This window comes from Carassius gibelio, chromosome B17 (genome assembly GCF_023724105.1).
Source record: "Carassius gibelio isolate Cgi1373 ecotype wild population from Czech Republic chromosome B17, carGib1.2-hapl.c, whole genome shotgun sequence".
NCBI classification, from domain to species: domain Eukaryota; kingdom Metazoa; phylum Chordata; class Actinopteri; order Cypriniformes; family Cyprinidae; genus Carassius; species Carassius gibelio.
Genome location: NC_068412.1, coordinates 13135832 through 13151129, shown reverse-complemented (window position 1 = coordinate 13151129; position 15298 = coordinate 13135832). Strand labels below are relative to the sequence as shown.

General features: G+C 36.8%; 1 protein-coding gene across 1 annotated transcript; it reads right to left on the bottom strand.

The window, feature by feature from the left end:
- Position 1: 1 nt before the first annotated feature.
- LOC127976654 (N-lysine methyltransferase SMYD2-A) lies at positions 2-15240 on the bottom strand. The gene is made up of 12 exons (XM_052581241.1): positions 14808-15240; positions 13353-13416; positions 8577-8687; positions 6813-6873; positions 3633-3757; positions 2771-2838; positions 2574-2676; positions 2116-2226; positions 1680-1803; positions 1044-1218; positions 811-919; positions 2-704 (listed from the first exon to the last, which is right to left on the bottom strand). The coding sequence occupies exons 1-12, from the start codon at positions 14978-14980 to the stop codon at positions 621-623; spliced, it is 1308 nt and encodes a 435-aa protein (XP_052437201.1). The 5' UTR covers positions 14981-15240; the 3' UTR covers positions 2-620.
- Between the last annotated feature and the right edge of the window lie 58 nt (positions 15241-15298).

Sequence of the window (15298 nt, the reverse complement as noted above, 5' to 3'; positions counted from 1 at the left end):
ATTGGATTTGTCTTAAGGAATTTATTACTTTAGTGTCACATTAAAATTTTGCATGTGGCAGTCTGCATATTTTTTTTAACCCCCCCCCCCATGCTACCTGTCAAAGCTGCACAATACTAAACAAATAAATGTTTAACAAACAAATTAGCAATGATGAAAGTATCACTATGAAATGCACTGACGGATTGGAAGTCCAATATCTTAACACTGATCAGCGCAAAACAATATTCATGCAAACAGACAAGTAAAATAGAATCAGTGATCAGAGTCCTTCGCATCATTGAGAATATATAAATGATTTACATTCATTAGCTATTGAAAACAAGAATATTGTTGCTACATGAGAGGGCAAAATATTGGTTAAAAAACCTGACATATATTGATATGATTCTTAATTCTTAGCCCTTCTTTACAGAAAACAGTGCAGCACATTTGTTCAAAGTGCAGACATTACAAGCAACAAAATATTTCAGACTCAGGCCATCTATTTACAAACCAAAAATTCATTTAAATGACATCTCAGATGAACAGACAATTTTGACATCAGTTTGTTTTAATATTCCAAGGAGAGGTATAAGACACATGCCAGCGTTTGATGCATATTCCTCCATGTGTTCCCATTATTTCTGCTCTTCCATTTCCTTCTTAATCTCTGCGATGTATGGGTGGTCTTTACCGTGGGCAACATCCATGATTGCAAGAGCCTGTGACAAATTCATCCACAACAATTTGTAAAGCCTAAATCTGTCTAAAAATAGCCATATGGATTTTAAAAGGGACACCCACATCGAATACTGCATTATTTTTTACCTTCTTTAAAGCTTTAACTCCTTGTGTCCTCTTCTCAAGTCCTAGGTACAATCTTCCAAGTTTCAGGTACATAGAAGCCACATTCAGTGAGTAAGGAGGATAGTGCACACTAGAACAAAATGTGGATTGAATACTATTAATAAAGTGGACCCACTGTAAGTTAATTATTATTCAACTTTTAAAATGTTAAAACTAAGACATTTGGAGAGGAAACGCACTGGGGTCAGAATTACCTGTAGGGCTGGGTAATTTTCTCGCCATATTTCATTGCTCCATCCCAGTCCTGCATATAGAGACAGACTCCCATTGCCTGATACATCATGTGCAACATGTACACATTGGTTTCAGCAAAGATCGAACCCATTTTCTCCAGGCTTAGTTCACAAATTTCCAGCAGTTCACTGGGGGGTACTTAGCAGTTAAGGAACTTCCACAAAACCTTTATACAGATATAACTAAAGATATAAATTTTAACTTACATTTTTTTTATTTTAAGTTTTTATTAAGTCGGTTATGCATAAAATACAGTAAAACCGTAATATATATGACCTCAGATTTCTGAATGGTTTTGATACTTTTTTTTATTTTCTGCTGTCTTTTCTCAGACTCAAGCAATTGTGAACTGTAAAAACACTAGTGTATGTTTTGAGACACAATATATCCCCCAAAGGTTAGTATGGCTTCGTCATGACTAAAAATATCCCGCTGCCTCTAGATCGCCACATTTTCTAAAGATTCAGTATTGCAAATATTTCTAAATTGTTTACATTTACAGAACTATAAAGTTTACACACACACACACACACACACACACACACACACACACACACACACAAGAATCCAAAAGAGAAAAGGCAGATGAAGGATATTTTTGTAGTGCTTCGCTCTCCTGAACTCCTCGATGACATTTCTAGCATACATCACCATCTGCTGGATTTCCTCTTCCTCTGGAGGTGAGCTAAGCTTCTGTCGGATCTCCATTTTGGCTTTGTCCTACAAAAAAAAAGAAAAAAAAAAAAGAAAGAGAAATAAATAAGAGGCTGTTATTCCACACATATTGACTTGAGTTCTTTAATTTTCATTTTTATTCAAACCACAAATACATATTTGGCCTTGCTCCAAAATGCACGCATGTGTGCGCACGCACACACACACACACACACGCACAACACACACACGCACGCATGCGCACAGAGCGAGAGAGATAATCATATGCAACAAACTTAAAATGATGATTTACTATGCCTTTCTTCACCAGTTGGGTTTCTGAAAACCTGTTTATTACAGGGATAAAATGACACTCACTTTTGATTTAGAGGTGCATTCTTTACAGTCACATGTGAAGAAGTAAGAATCTCTCAAACGTTCAATTCGATCCTCTGTTGGATACAGGAGGTCAATATAACTGTTGAAGATCTATTCAAGAGAAACAAAGAGGACTGTCACACAGTAGACTGAAATTAAATTAGTAATGAGATGATTATGCAATCCTTAAAAGATGATAGATGTCAGGAAATTCAATACTGACTTACCAGAAGATATTACAAAGAATTGTATATTTCACAATGACAATGTAACAATGTTAATGACAATGACTATAATGCTACAGTAAGTAATACATAAGGAAGGCTTATTGATAGTGAATCTTCCAATTGACTGGCCTAAAGAGCTGTTGCTTTTTTATTGCGCGTATATTTCAAGTTACTCTTTATTTCTGAACAGTGAAATAAGCAGCAATGTTTTTTTGGCGTGGATCGTCTCACCTCTTCTTCAGGGCTGATGTCCTGCACGGCTCTCACCTCGGCCACTGTACCTTTATATGTCACAATCACATTTGGGCTACAGCTGTGGTTCATCAGAGCAACGCTACCACAAACAACAGCAATAAAAACATTAAATTACTCTAAAGTACTTAACATATTGAGATCATGGCAATGGTTTTGATTTCTATGAACCTTACTCTGGAAATACAGCAGAACCCAAATGAGACAGCTCCTCGTCTTCAATGGTGAAGCCATTACAGTTCACCTATGGTGTAAAAAGGGAGGATTTAGCATGCATTTGCCAGAAACGTCCCCTGCATTAATGTCATGAACACACAGACTTGGAACCTTCCATGAATGGACCATATGGAGTGGAGTGAAAAATATTTCAAGTTGGATTTTTCAAAACGCTTAATACTTTTCCTTCTTCCATGGAACATCAAATAAAATACTAGACTGAAAGACAGTCAAGAGTTTTTTTTTTTTTTTTTTACATACTGTGAAAGTAATAGACTCATTCTCTTTAACATTTACCCAAAATTTAGAGTTCTGTGATCAATTACTCAACTTTGACCGCTTTCTTCTGTGGAACATAAAATAAGATATTGTTTAATTTCCACTGGCACTAAAAACAATGAGATATTTTTCAAAATATCGCTCTCTTAATTTCCATAAATAAAGCCAGTCATACAGTCTTTACCGGATGACTAAATGATGCCAATATTTATTTTTTTGGGTGACATTTTGGAAAAACATATATTATATGGTATGCATTCCTAACTTAAATAATGAATAGAATATAAAACTTATATATACATACATACACACACACACACACACACAGTCTGCATGATTTCAATAGCAATATAAAATAAAGCAGCAATGTGATAATTTTAATTAGGCTTTTTATTCAGTAGCAAAAAGGTGAGCAAGTTTCAAATAGTTTATTCCATGATTTAATGCATTGTCTCATTGGCACATACCCATACAATTATAATTCCTCTATATTCATTTAGTAAAGTTCCAATGTTTACAGAAATGAAAATCAGACCGCTTTACCTGAGCGAAGAGTTCTGTAAGTGCTGCATTATCAGGAAAATCGAGATGTCGGGAGTAAAAGTGGTGTAGTGCAGCAATATCTGTATCGTTCATCTCATTCTTCTCATTATCTAGCTTGTCCAGATCTGACAAACAGTCACAGAAAAGACAATTAACATTTCATATTCAAAAAGGCTTTACATTATCCAAATTAAGCCATAACTTGGATAGAATAATATTATGTAACTGCATTTCAGGGCAAAAGCAGAAATAGCTCTCCTTACATCAAAATACTTTTTTTTTGTGGCTTCACTAGTTACAATTTGAGAGACAGACGAAGGCTTGAAGTTCTACTTCAGGCATCATATATCTTAGACAGCCAACAGAGCAGCTGCTAAGGGTCATTAAACAGGTGTGGAAAGTCAGTGGCTTTACTCACTTCAACTTCAAACCCTCATTTACCGGGCCCACTCATCGTTTTAATCATACACTAGATTTAATTATATCGCATGGAATAGATCTTACTGATATAGATATCGTACCTCAAAGTGATGATGTAACAGACCATTTCCTTGTATCGTGCATGCTGCGTATCACTGATATTAACTGTATGGCTCAGCGTTACCGTCTGGGCAGAACTATTGTTCCAGCCACCAAAAATACACATGAACTAGACGAAATGACTGGCAACATGGGCACTATTTTCTCTAATAAATTAGAAGCTGTTGCCCCCATCAAATTGAAAAAAGGTTAGAGAAAAAACGTACTGTTCCATGGTATAACAGTAATACTCACTCTCTCAAGAAATAAACTTGTAGTCTTGAGCGGAAATGGAGAAAAACTAGAAGTTTTTAGAATTGCATGGAAAAACAGTATGTCCAGTTATAGACAGCCCCTAAAAACTGCCTGGGCCGAGCATTTCCACAATCTCACTGAAAATAGCCAAAACAATCCAAGGTTTTTATTTAGCACAGTGGCTAAATTAACATATAAGCACACGCCTGATTCAAATATTCCATCAGTGTTTAATAGTAATGATTTTATTAATTTCTTTAGGGATTAAATAGATAACATTAGAAATACAATAACGAATGTAGATTCTACAGCGTTTAACACTTCAGTTTCATTCATCGCACCCAAAGATAAACTGCAGTGCTTCACAACTATATGACAGGAAGAGCTAAATAAATTTATCACTGTATCTAAACCAACAACATGTTCATTAGATCCTGTAAGCACTAAATTACCGAAAGAGTTGTTACCTGTAGCCGAAGAACTGCTTCTCAATATTATTTACTCGTCCCAAAACCATTTAACCTGGCAGTTATTAAGCCTCTTATTAAGAAACCAAAACTAGATCCTAGTGAACTGGAAAATTATAGGCCTATTTCAAATCTTCCATTTATGTCTAAAATTTTAGAAAAAGTTGTGTCAGCTCAATTGAGGTTTCAGGCCCTAACATAGCACTGCACTTGTTAAAATTACAAATGGCCTGCTTCTTGCGTCAGATCAAGGCTTCATCTCATTGCTAGTTTTACTTGATCTTAGTACTGCGTTCGACACCATAGATCACAACATACTTATAGATCAATTACAAAACTATATAGGTTTTCAAGGGCAGGCTCTAAGATGGTTTAGATCCTACCTGTTGCTACCATTGTTCATTTAAATGGGGAGTCATCTCATTTATCACCAGTAAAATATGGAATACCACAAGGATATATCCTAGGTCCCCTTCTATTTTCAATATACATGTTGCCCCTTGGTAATATTATTAGAAAATATGGCATTAGTTTCCACTGTTATGCTCAACGAAACCAGATGAAACTTCTAAATTATCTAAGCTTACAGAGTGTGTTAAAAATTTTAAAGATTGGATGACCAATAATTTTCTCCAATTAAATTCGGATATTGATATTAAAAGAGATATTAATTATTTGACCCCAAAACAGTACACAGTATCTAGTAGACTACAGTTTGTAAATAGACAGATGTACTGTTGCTTCCTCTACAGTCAAAAATCTGGGTGTTATATTAGACGGCAACTTGTCTTTTGAAAACCATATTTCCCATGTTACAAAAACTGCATTCTTCCAACTTAGAAACACTGCTAAGCTACGAAACACGTTACCTGTTTCTGATGCAGAAAAGCTAGTTCATGCATTCATGACCTCTAGACTGGACTATTGTAATGCACTTCTAGGTGGTTGTCCTGCATCTTCAATAAACAAGCTACAGGTAGTCAAAAATGCAGCAACTAGAGTTCTTACCAGGTCAAGAAAATATGATCATATTACCCCAATTTTACAGTCTCTGCACTGGCTACCTATTAAGTTCAGTATCAGTTATAAAATTTCATTACTTACCAATAAGGCCCTAAATGGTTTAGCTCCTGCATACCTAACTAGTCTTCTACCACGTTACAATCATTCACGCTCCCTAAGGTCACAAAACGCTGGACTTTTGGTAGTTCCTAGGATAGCAAAGTCCACTAAAGGAGGTAGAGCTTTTTCACATTTGGCTCCCAAACTCTGGAATAGCCTTCCTGATAATGTTCGGGGTTCAGACACACTCTCTCTGTTTAAATCTAGATTAAAAACACATCTCTTTCGCCAAGCATTCGAATAATGCATCTCATAAATTGTGACTGCAGTTGCATCTGATCAAATGAGCATTCTTATTCTTTAGCTTGGGTTAAACTAATTACTTTTACTTTGTTGGAACAGCAGCTATGCTAATGATGTCTATTTGTTTCTCTGTTTTGCCACGGATGTAACTAGGATCTACACAAACTCCAGTCTGGATCCAGAACACCTGCGAAGAGATGATGCTGACCCCCTCAGAGGACCTCAGATGATGCTAACCCTGAATCAACAAACAGAACTAACAAATATTGCTACACGTGTGATTGCATCATATAATAATTGCTGTCAATAATGTTCATCGCCTGGCTGACTACGTCTTGTATTAATATTTCTGAAAAATCCTGCCATATGCACACAAACTGACAGTCACCATTTATGTGACTACTAAATATTGTAGAAATGTAATTTTCTGTAAAGTTGCTTTGTAATGATTTGTATCGTAAAAAGCACTATACAAATAAACTTGAACTGAATTGAATTGAAGCAAAAGCCTTTGCATTTATAAAACCTTATAAGGATAATGTTTGGCTCACTCAGAGAACAACTAGACACTCACGTGCTTCTAATTCTCTAAGAGTCAACACTCTTTCTGAAGGAGTCCTTTCTGTTTGGCACTTCTGAAAAACAAGAAAATGTTTAAAAGTTAGATTTGACGTGAGCCTTGCAAACGGTAAAACATGCAAAACTTGTTTCAGTGTTTGATAAGACAACAGTTGTCCGGCCAACTGTCTAATGGCGCTTGCTGTGACACAAAGCGCCATGTGTCGGCTGAGTGAGTCACAGGGAGAGCTGCCGGGGCTGATGCAATCAGGAAAAAGACATCCATGAAAAACACATGGTAGCACCATATGTGCCAGAGCAGCACTGAAAATGAAAATCTCAATCTAAACTTAGACAAAATCATCAGCTGCACACTGGATTGTATCAATTCTTAAAGACTGAAAATTACTACTGGTGACCTTTTCAAAAAAGAAAACCAATGTGTGTTTTCACACCTGTGAAGGTTAATCATCTGCACAATGTAACAGGTGCAGCAGGAAGATCTAAGTTTCTTTATACTCCCTTTCTGCATGTGTCTGAAACCCGATAAATGCTGCCTTCATATGCAACATACAGAAGTAGGAAGCCAACAAGGCACATCTAAATCCAATGTTTGTGTAACATCCTGTTGTCTGAAATTTTGAAGACGAGTGAAGAGATTTGTGCTTTCTATTGCAAATAAATGCTGTTCTTTTCAATGTTCTTTTCATCAATGAACCCTGAAAAATGCATCATGGGATCCAAAAAATATTAAGCAGTGCAGATGTCTTCCAGGTGTCAAAATTATAAATACATTGTGTTTCTTGAGCACAATGTCAGCATATAAGAATGATTTCTGAAGGCATGTGACACTGAAAACTGGAGTAATAGCTGATGTCAATACAGCTATTCCATCAGAGAAAAAAAAGGACATTTTAAAATACATTAAAATAGAAAACAGTGTGTAATAGTACAAATCATATATGTGGTGATTATATTTCTCAGTGATTTGTTTTTGAGCAAGCTGCCTCTTCTCTGACCTCTTTATAGCAGATACTGCTTTTTTCAACACATTCAGAGAAAATAATCATTATCACCATCTTTCATGTAAAGCGGCAGGATCTGAAGACATTGCTGACTTAAAACTATGTAAACTACAGAAGCAGCACTTCAAAATGACTCACGTAATTGGCAAGTGAGGATTGTGACTGCACTAGACCTCTCTTACCTCTCTTGAACTGTAGTACTCATGAGTAGAGCGGCTGTAGCTATACATTATTACAGCAGACCAACCGGGGAGCTGCCTCCTCAACACAGTTACACAGCCAAAAAACCTTTTAAGTTCTGACAGGAAGTAAAGTTCTAGCAGAGACTCAAATGGAATTACTGCCTTTTAGTAAATTTACTGTAAACGTCCAACAAAAAAATTAATATTCAATGCAAAAAAAAAAAAAAAAGTTACATTAAAATGAGAAATGTTGATTTGAAAACTATCTGAAATAAAATGTTTAATTTGAATCGTTAACCAAATCTGAAATAATAAATTAAAGCTAAATATACACACACACACACACACACAAAATAAATAAATAAATAAAAAGCCCTACAAAATAACTAAAACTTGAACTAAAAATATAATTTTATTATAAATTATGGACCCCACTGACTATCATTGTATGGGCAAAAACAGTATTTTTCAAAATCTGTTATTTTGAGTTCAGTATTTATTTAATGGGGGGTGATCTATCCAATTATGAAAACAGAGTTATACTGTTATCCCAAAAAAGTAGGTCGTCCTCACCTGTTTCAGAATTATTCTGGCGACCAGTCGCACTGTTTCTGATGGACACCAGTTTTCTCCATATGCGCACATGGCCGAGCACTCCAGCTTGTGCATGGGCCAGTCTTCTCTCTGAGGGAAGGACAAGGACATGTTTATTTCCACACAAATACAGCATTATTTGTTCACACTTTATTTTAAGGTCCAAATTTCGCTATTAATAAACCATTAACTCAAACTCCTAATTTATGGCTTATTAATAGATAGTAGGTAGCTGTTAAGTTTAGGTACTGGCTAGGATTAGGGATGCAGAATATGGTCATGCAGAATATGTGCTTTATAAGTACTAATAAACAGCCAATATGTTTATAATAGGCATGCTAATAAGCAACTAGTTAATAGTTAGAATGGTTCCTTACACTGAAGTGTTACTGCATATTTTTATATTGCATCAGCAGATCATATACTCCAACGATCAAAATAACACACTCAGAGCTCAGTAAAAACCAGTATAAAGGGTCAAAGCTCTTGTTTTTGAGATGATATGCTTCTGATATAACCAATTGCATGTCGGCTCGCTTCCGTTTGATGAGTCATGCTACAATTTGAATGGAGCTTCAAGGCGAATACGAGAATTCCGGAGAGATAAGACTTTGAATTAGTCTCAGGCTGCCTCACAGGCAACTGGGCAACGAATAAACTAAATCCTGTGTTCTGGCAAGCAAACAGAAACTGATCCCTAATGTGTTTGAGATGGATTGTCATAGCAACAGTGCAGCCAGAACGCCTTCCAGCTCAATTTAGGAATAGAGCAACAACCAAGTCCCTTAAAATAAACAGGCTATGCAGACTTGCTTAAGATCAACACTTAAAATTGCTGTTCTTTTTTTGACTCTTTATATTTAAGTGGACAAAAGGGTGTATTTGTTCTGCAATAAAATACTCTTCACTTGCCAAAGGCAACCATTTGTAGCTTACTTTCCATGGAGTGTTAACACTGTGGTGCTATCAAAACATTTCTCTGTTTAGTGCTTCTGAATGAACGTGTGGTGAAAAAGTTCATTTTTTTCAGTAATTCAACTCAAATTGTGAAACTTGGGTATTAAATAAATTCAATGCACACAGACTGAAGTAATTTAAGTCTTTGGTTCTTTTAATTGTGATGATTTGGCTCATATTTAACAAAAACCCAATTAGATTACATGCCAATCTGACTGTTAGGCATGGTCTGTTTTGGATGATGTTTTTTTTCTCACGGTAATGTCACAGTTTCCAGATGCTCTCAACGCAAAAGACTACTCGCGCTTGTGATTCTTTAGCTCCGCCCATACGTCACGCCTCCAGCCACTCGTGTTTTTCCGGGAAAAAACTGTACAGACTATCTTTCTCTTATAAATATAATAAAACTAAAGACTTTTTGGAGTTATGAAGGATGCAGTACTACTCTATAGGTACTCAAGATTAACAGGAGATTGAGTGAAAACGAGCATCCCCCCCCCCCCTTAAATTGATAAAGCACACAAAAAGTACTCTGATAGCTCCATAATATTACGATTGAACGACTTTATTTGATCAGTGTCTTTTTGGGCCATGATCATGTCAGTTGCACTGACATTTATGCAGTTTATTAAATGCTCTTGGTTTATCTTAAAGGTCCCCTTCTTCGTGATTCCAGTGTTTTAAACTTTAGTTAGTGTGTAATGTTGTTGTTGGAGTATAAATAATATCTGTAAAATTCTAAAGCTCAAAGTTCAATGCCAAGCGAGATATTTGATTTAACAGAATTCGCCTACAAAAAACGACCCGTTTGGACTACAGCCCTCTAGTTCCTGCAGTAATAATGTCACTAAAACAGTTTTTTTGACTAACCACCGCCCACATGAATTCACAAACATGGAGCAGAAGGAAGAGCTGTTTGTGTTTGTCGCCATGTCGTTGAAACGCTGTTTTTTTTCATCTCTGAGTCCAATCATCTTTGTTTGGGCTTCCCAGGGATGCTGTTCTTGGAGATTAATGGTTACAATTTATGTTTAACTCGATTCCCGAAAATTATAATGCACATGTAAAACTATGTGCAGCTCATTTTGCTGAGGGCAGCTTGCCGAGGACAACTTTCTCAATCTCAATCAGTTTAATGCCGGATTTGCACAAAGATTATTCTTGAAAGATGGAGCAGTTCCCTCTTTGTCTGGAGAAGGTGTTGTTTATGGACCACAACCGGTAAGTGTATTTTATTATTTAAGTTGGTGCGTTTAACAGTTTCTGTAACTTATTACACAAAGGGCAACGCTGTTTAGCTTTGTTTACTAGATGTTAGGGCTGTGCAAAAAAAGACGAATGTGGTTTCCATGCGCATTTCGTCAGTACGCTCCTGTGACTATAAATACATCTCCAGCACGTGCGTTCTAGCCCAATCACGTTACCAGGAGGTCAGCCTGCTCTCAGCTGCTGTCGAATCACAAAACAGGAACCGCTGGCCCAATCAGAACCCATTACGTATTTCTGAAGGAGAGGCTTCATAGAACAAGGAAGTCATCAGCCCGTTTTTGTGACAGTGAAAACAGCAGTATACAGATAGGTGAATTGTGTGAAAAATACTGTGTTGATAAATAACATGAACACATGTTATACTGCACATTGTAAACACAATCAAAGGTTTGAAAAAGCGCGTAAAACGGGACCTTTAATTTGTATTCTGAAGATGAATCAATGTCTACAGGATTGGAACGACATGTTAATTAAGCAATTAATGACAGATTTTCATTTCTGGGCAAACTATCCCTTTAAGGTCTTGTGAAGTTAAAAGTTGGGTGTTTGTTAGAAACAAATCCATCCTTAAGGTGTTTTAACTTTAAAATTGCCTCTGGATAAAAAAATAAAAAAAAGTCTAAATCCATAAAAACAGTGCCTCCAGCGTAAAAGTCCATCTGATGTTCTCCGCTCAAATCAAAATCCACTGTTTTTGAATTGTTTTTGCTTGTAAACAGTGCTTGATCTGTGGATATTTCTCTCCTGATTCAGACGAGACATCTTTTTCAATGGAGAAAGCAATATTATGGATAGAGGACAAAATAAGCTCAAAGTAATGGCTTGAAGTTGTTTTAATGTTTTAATAATGTATTTATTTCAAACAAAGTTATTAGCTTCACAAGACATTGTGTGAATTACTTGTGGATTACTTTACATTTTTAATCAGCTGTTTGGACTCATTCTGAAGGGTGCATAACATGCAGAACATAACTGCAGAGGGGATCAATTGATGAGCAAGTGATGTAATGCTACATTTTTCCAAATCTCTTTCAATGAACAAACTCTTGGAGGTCTAACGGTGAGCAAATTTTAATTTTTGAATGACCCATTTCTTTAACAATGCTCATCTATGTAACTCTGTAACTCCAGACATAAAAACAAGTAGCCATAAATGCCGGACAAGCCTGAACAAAAGCATAGAACAGCTGTATGATGATGGATGGGCGGATTCTAATGCCACAAACTGTACAACGCACAATAACAGCAGGGACGAGACAGAAGAGCCTTGTGGTAGAGTGCAAATGGATTATTGATGATCTTTATTTTCAGTGCTGAATTTTCGACTCTGCTGCGCTCACCAGCAAAGATCAATTACAGAGCTGTCACTCTGGCTGTGGTCTCCATAGACCACTATCCCTGTTGCTCATCCTGGAGGAACTCATGAATGAGGAAATGAGTCAACTGTGCTGTCTTATACAACGTTTATGAGAAAAAATAAATATTTCAAAGCCTTTCAGAAAGGAAAGTCAATATGAGAATTATTGCCTTGATTGGAGATGCATTGCCATTCAAAAGTTTGAAAGTATCTTATGCTAAATGCTATAATTTCTTTGATTAAACAAGTAAAAACAGTAATTTTGTGAAATACTACAGCTAAAATTGTTTTCTTTGTAAATATAGCTTAAACGACATATTCCTTCAATAACAGAGCAAAATTTTCTGCAACCATTATCCCAGTCTTCACACAACATGGGACTAATTTTTCAGAAATCATTCTAATATGCTGATTTTGCTCAAAAAGCTTTTTTTATTAGTCTATTTATGAATTAATTTAATGCATCCTTGCCGTTCTTTAATTATGCCACCCTTGCAGACCATGTTGTCTAAATCAAACCATATAAACTATTTACTATCGATGCAAATTACTACATGTATATCAAAACGGTTCAGCTACCCCTGCGACCCTACATAGGATAATTGCTTTGGAGAATGGCTGGATCAAAATTGGTCTTAAATATGAAGCAAAGGCTGCAGGTGTGACTCCAGGTGAAGAGTCCATTATCTGTGAAGCTCATTCTGAGACTGTGCTCCTCTGACTCATACCCAGGAAAAGCACTTCAGCTATCTTCGCTCCAGTGGGACCATCCTCGCAATTAGAGCACTGCAGTGTAAGTACTAAGCTCTGGGAAAATAATCTCTGATATATGCTGACATAGCAAAATTAATTTTACAGAAACGGATTATGGCTGTGGCTTCTGATTGGTCAATACAGCATTCCAGTGTTACATTCCATGATATAATAACATCCATAGTAGATCATAATTCATGTTGCAAAGCAATGTGTTTTTAATGTGTTCCTTTTTGTCAGCTTGGCATGGAAAAGAGCGGCTTGAAGATTCTTCAAAGAATGTCTCTTTTTGTGTTCCACGGTATATGAACAAGTAAATAATGACAGAATTATTATGTGTGTGTAATAGTCAATGGAGCAAATCCACACAGAGACTATGATTTCATTTTCTTCATTAAAGATCATAAACACAGACTTACCTGACACTCTACGTTGCAATAATAGGCCTGTTTACATTTTCCACACTTCGACAGCCCTTCTCTCCTGTAAATGAAATAACAAATAGTTGAATTGGTTTAGATGATTCTCAATTCACGTTTCAGCATGCCACTATTTCCTTGAAGGGATTGTTCAGCCAAAAATGCATTTCTGTCATAATTTATTCACCTTTGTGTCTTTCCAAACCCCTAACACTTTCATTATTCTGTGGAACACAAAAGGAGATGATAGAATGACAGCCAAGGTCACCATTCACTTTCCTTGCATCTTATTTCCACACAATAAAAGTTAGCCGAGTCTGTCATTCTCCTTAAGATTCACTTAAAAATTCTGTCATCATCACCATTCACCCTGATATTGTTCCAAACCTGCATGACTTTCTTCTGCTGAACACAAAAGAAGATATTCTGAAGGATGTTGGCAAACCATTTTGGTGTCCATTGACAAATAACAGATATTTCTCAAAATATCTTCCTTTTATGTGCAGCAGAAGTCATACAGTTTTTAGAGGGCGGGCAAATGGTGGCACAATATTCATTTTAGCTAAACTATCCCTTATACACTTGGATTAAACAACCTGATTCATATTAATACCTTTATAAACATCTCAAACTCAAAGCATCAATTTTTGGTAGTATGGACTTTCAATGGAGGAAAAATGAAATTGAAAATATGCATGGTTTAACTGTTAACAATAAGATCTAAATCATTACTTCAAAAATATATAAGGCCGATTTTTATTTCATGCCAAATTTAACATCTCCTTAGTCCTTACTTGTTCCATTGAACAAAGTCATACTTCCCCTCCAGTGTAACAATATGAAAGCTGCAAAAATGTATAACTGACAAATCCATTGATTCAAACTCGCAGTAACTCTGTTGTACCCCAAATCTTCATGCTATAATTATATGCATCAATAACACCTAAAGCTTTCATTAAAATGAATAAAATAATAATTTATACAATCTGAACTTACATTTGTTTACAACGTTACTGTCATTGCATCTTCTGGATTTATCGAAGTTAGTATATATCCATCAAACAACTCCCCAGAAAACATTTACTGGCTGGAAATAAAGATTCGACTGAACATTCGTCCAAAGCACTCACTGGCCGTGTTGGATGTGTATACAAAGTGGGTCACCCTTCCCATTGCACGACCCAGCAGCATTTAAACAGCAGTGCAAACAGAGAAAGCATGTGCCAGCCATCTTTAACAGGGATCAACCCCGAAGTGAATGCAGATTACGTGCGTGTCAAACATGTCATTATCAAAACAAATGTGATTGCGAACAATTATAAAAGTTAAAAAATATTACTATGCTGTTTTGCGTGCATGCACTGTCAAATTAAACATCCGTAAATAACACGCCATGAGCTTGTAGTCTCGTGCACAAAGACACAAGTGTCAGACGTGGACTTATAAAAAGCTGACCTGGTAAAGCAGCATTCGCAGTGTCCGCCTCTCTCGTTCACTGTCAGCACGTAAGTATACGCCGGACAGGCGAACACTAGATCACCAACTTTGAAATGCTTTGTGGCTTTGAGTCCCCGGCCTTTACCGGGGCTCAGAAACCTTTCGGTGCCCTCAATTCCCTCGGTTTTCATCGCTCTTGACCTGTTACTCGCGTGTCACACTTCCTTGCGCTCGCCAGAAAGCGGTGTCTCGGTCTCAGTCGGTTTTGTTTGTGACTGCGGCAAGTGTAGTGACGCCACTGCCACACCACATGTTCGGCGAAACGACTCTCTGAACAACGAGCTGCACCAGCAGAGACGGGGCTTACGGCGGAGTCACACACGCCCAGCGGTCCTAAAGCCCGTCCGCGAGACAGAGTCCTCCTGCGACCTCGCTATTTGGCCTTATGGCGCCATCGCGTGCTCATCAGGCGAAAGTGAGGCATGGCGATTGTGAAATAATCCGTTAAA

What these genes read in the sequence shown, in the direction of transcription:
- LOC127976654 (XM_052581241.1), bottom strand. Translation starts at nt 14,980, where the DNA reads ATGAAAACCGAGGGAATTGAGGGCACCGAAAGGTTTCTGAGCCCCGGT. An exon ending in GGTTCTGCTGTATTTCCAGA is followed by an intron (nt 2,677 to 2,770) that starts GTAAGGTTCATA and finishes TGTTTGTGGTAG; the next exon opens with CGTTGCTCTGATGAACCACA. An exon ending in AAAATTACCCAGCCCTACAG is followed by an intron (nt 920 to 1,043) that starts GTAATTCTGACC and finishes ATTTTGTTCTAG; the next exon opens with TGTGCACTATCCTCCTTACT.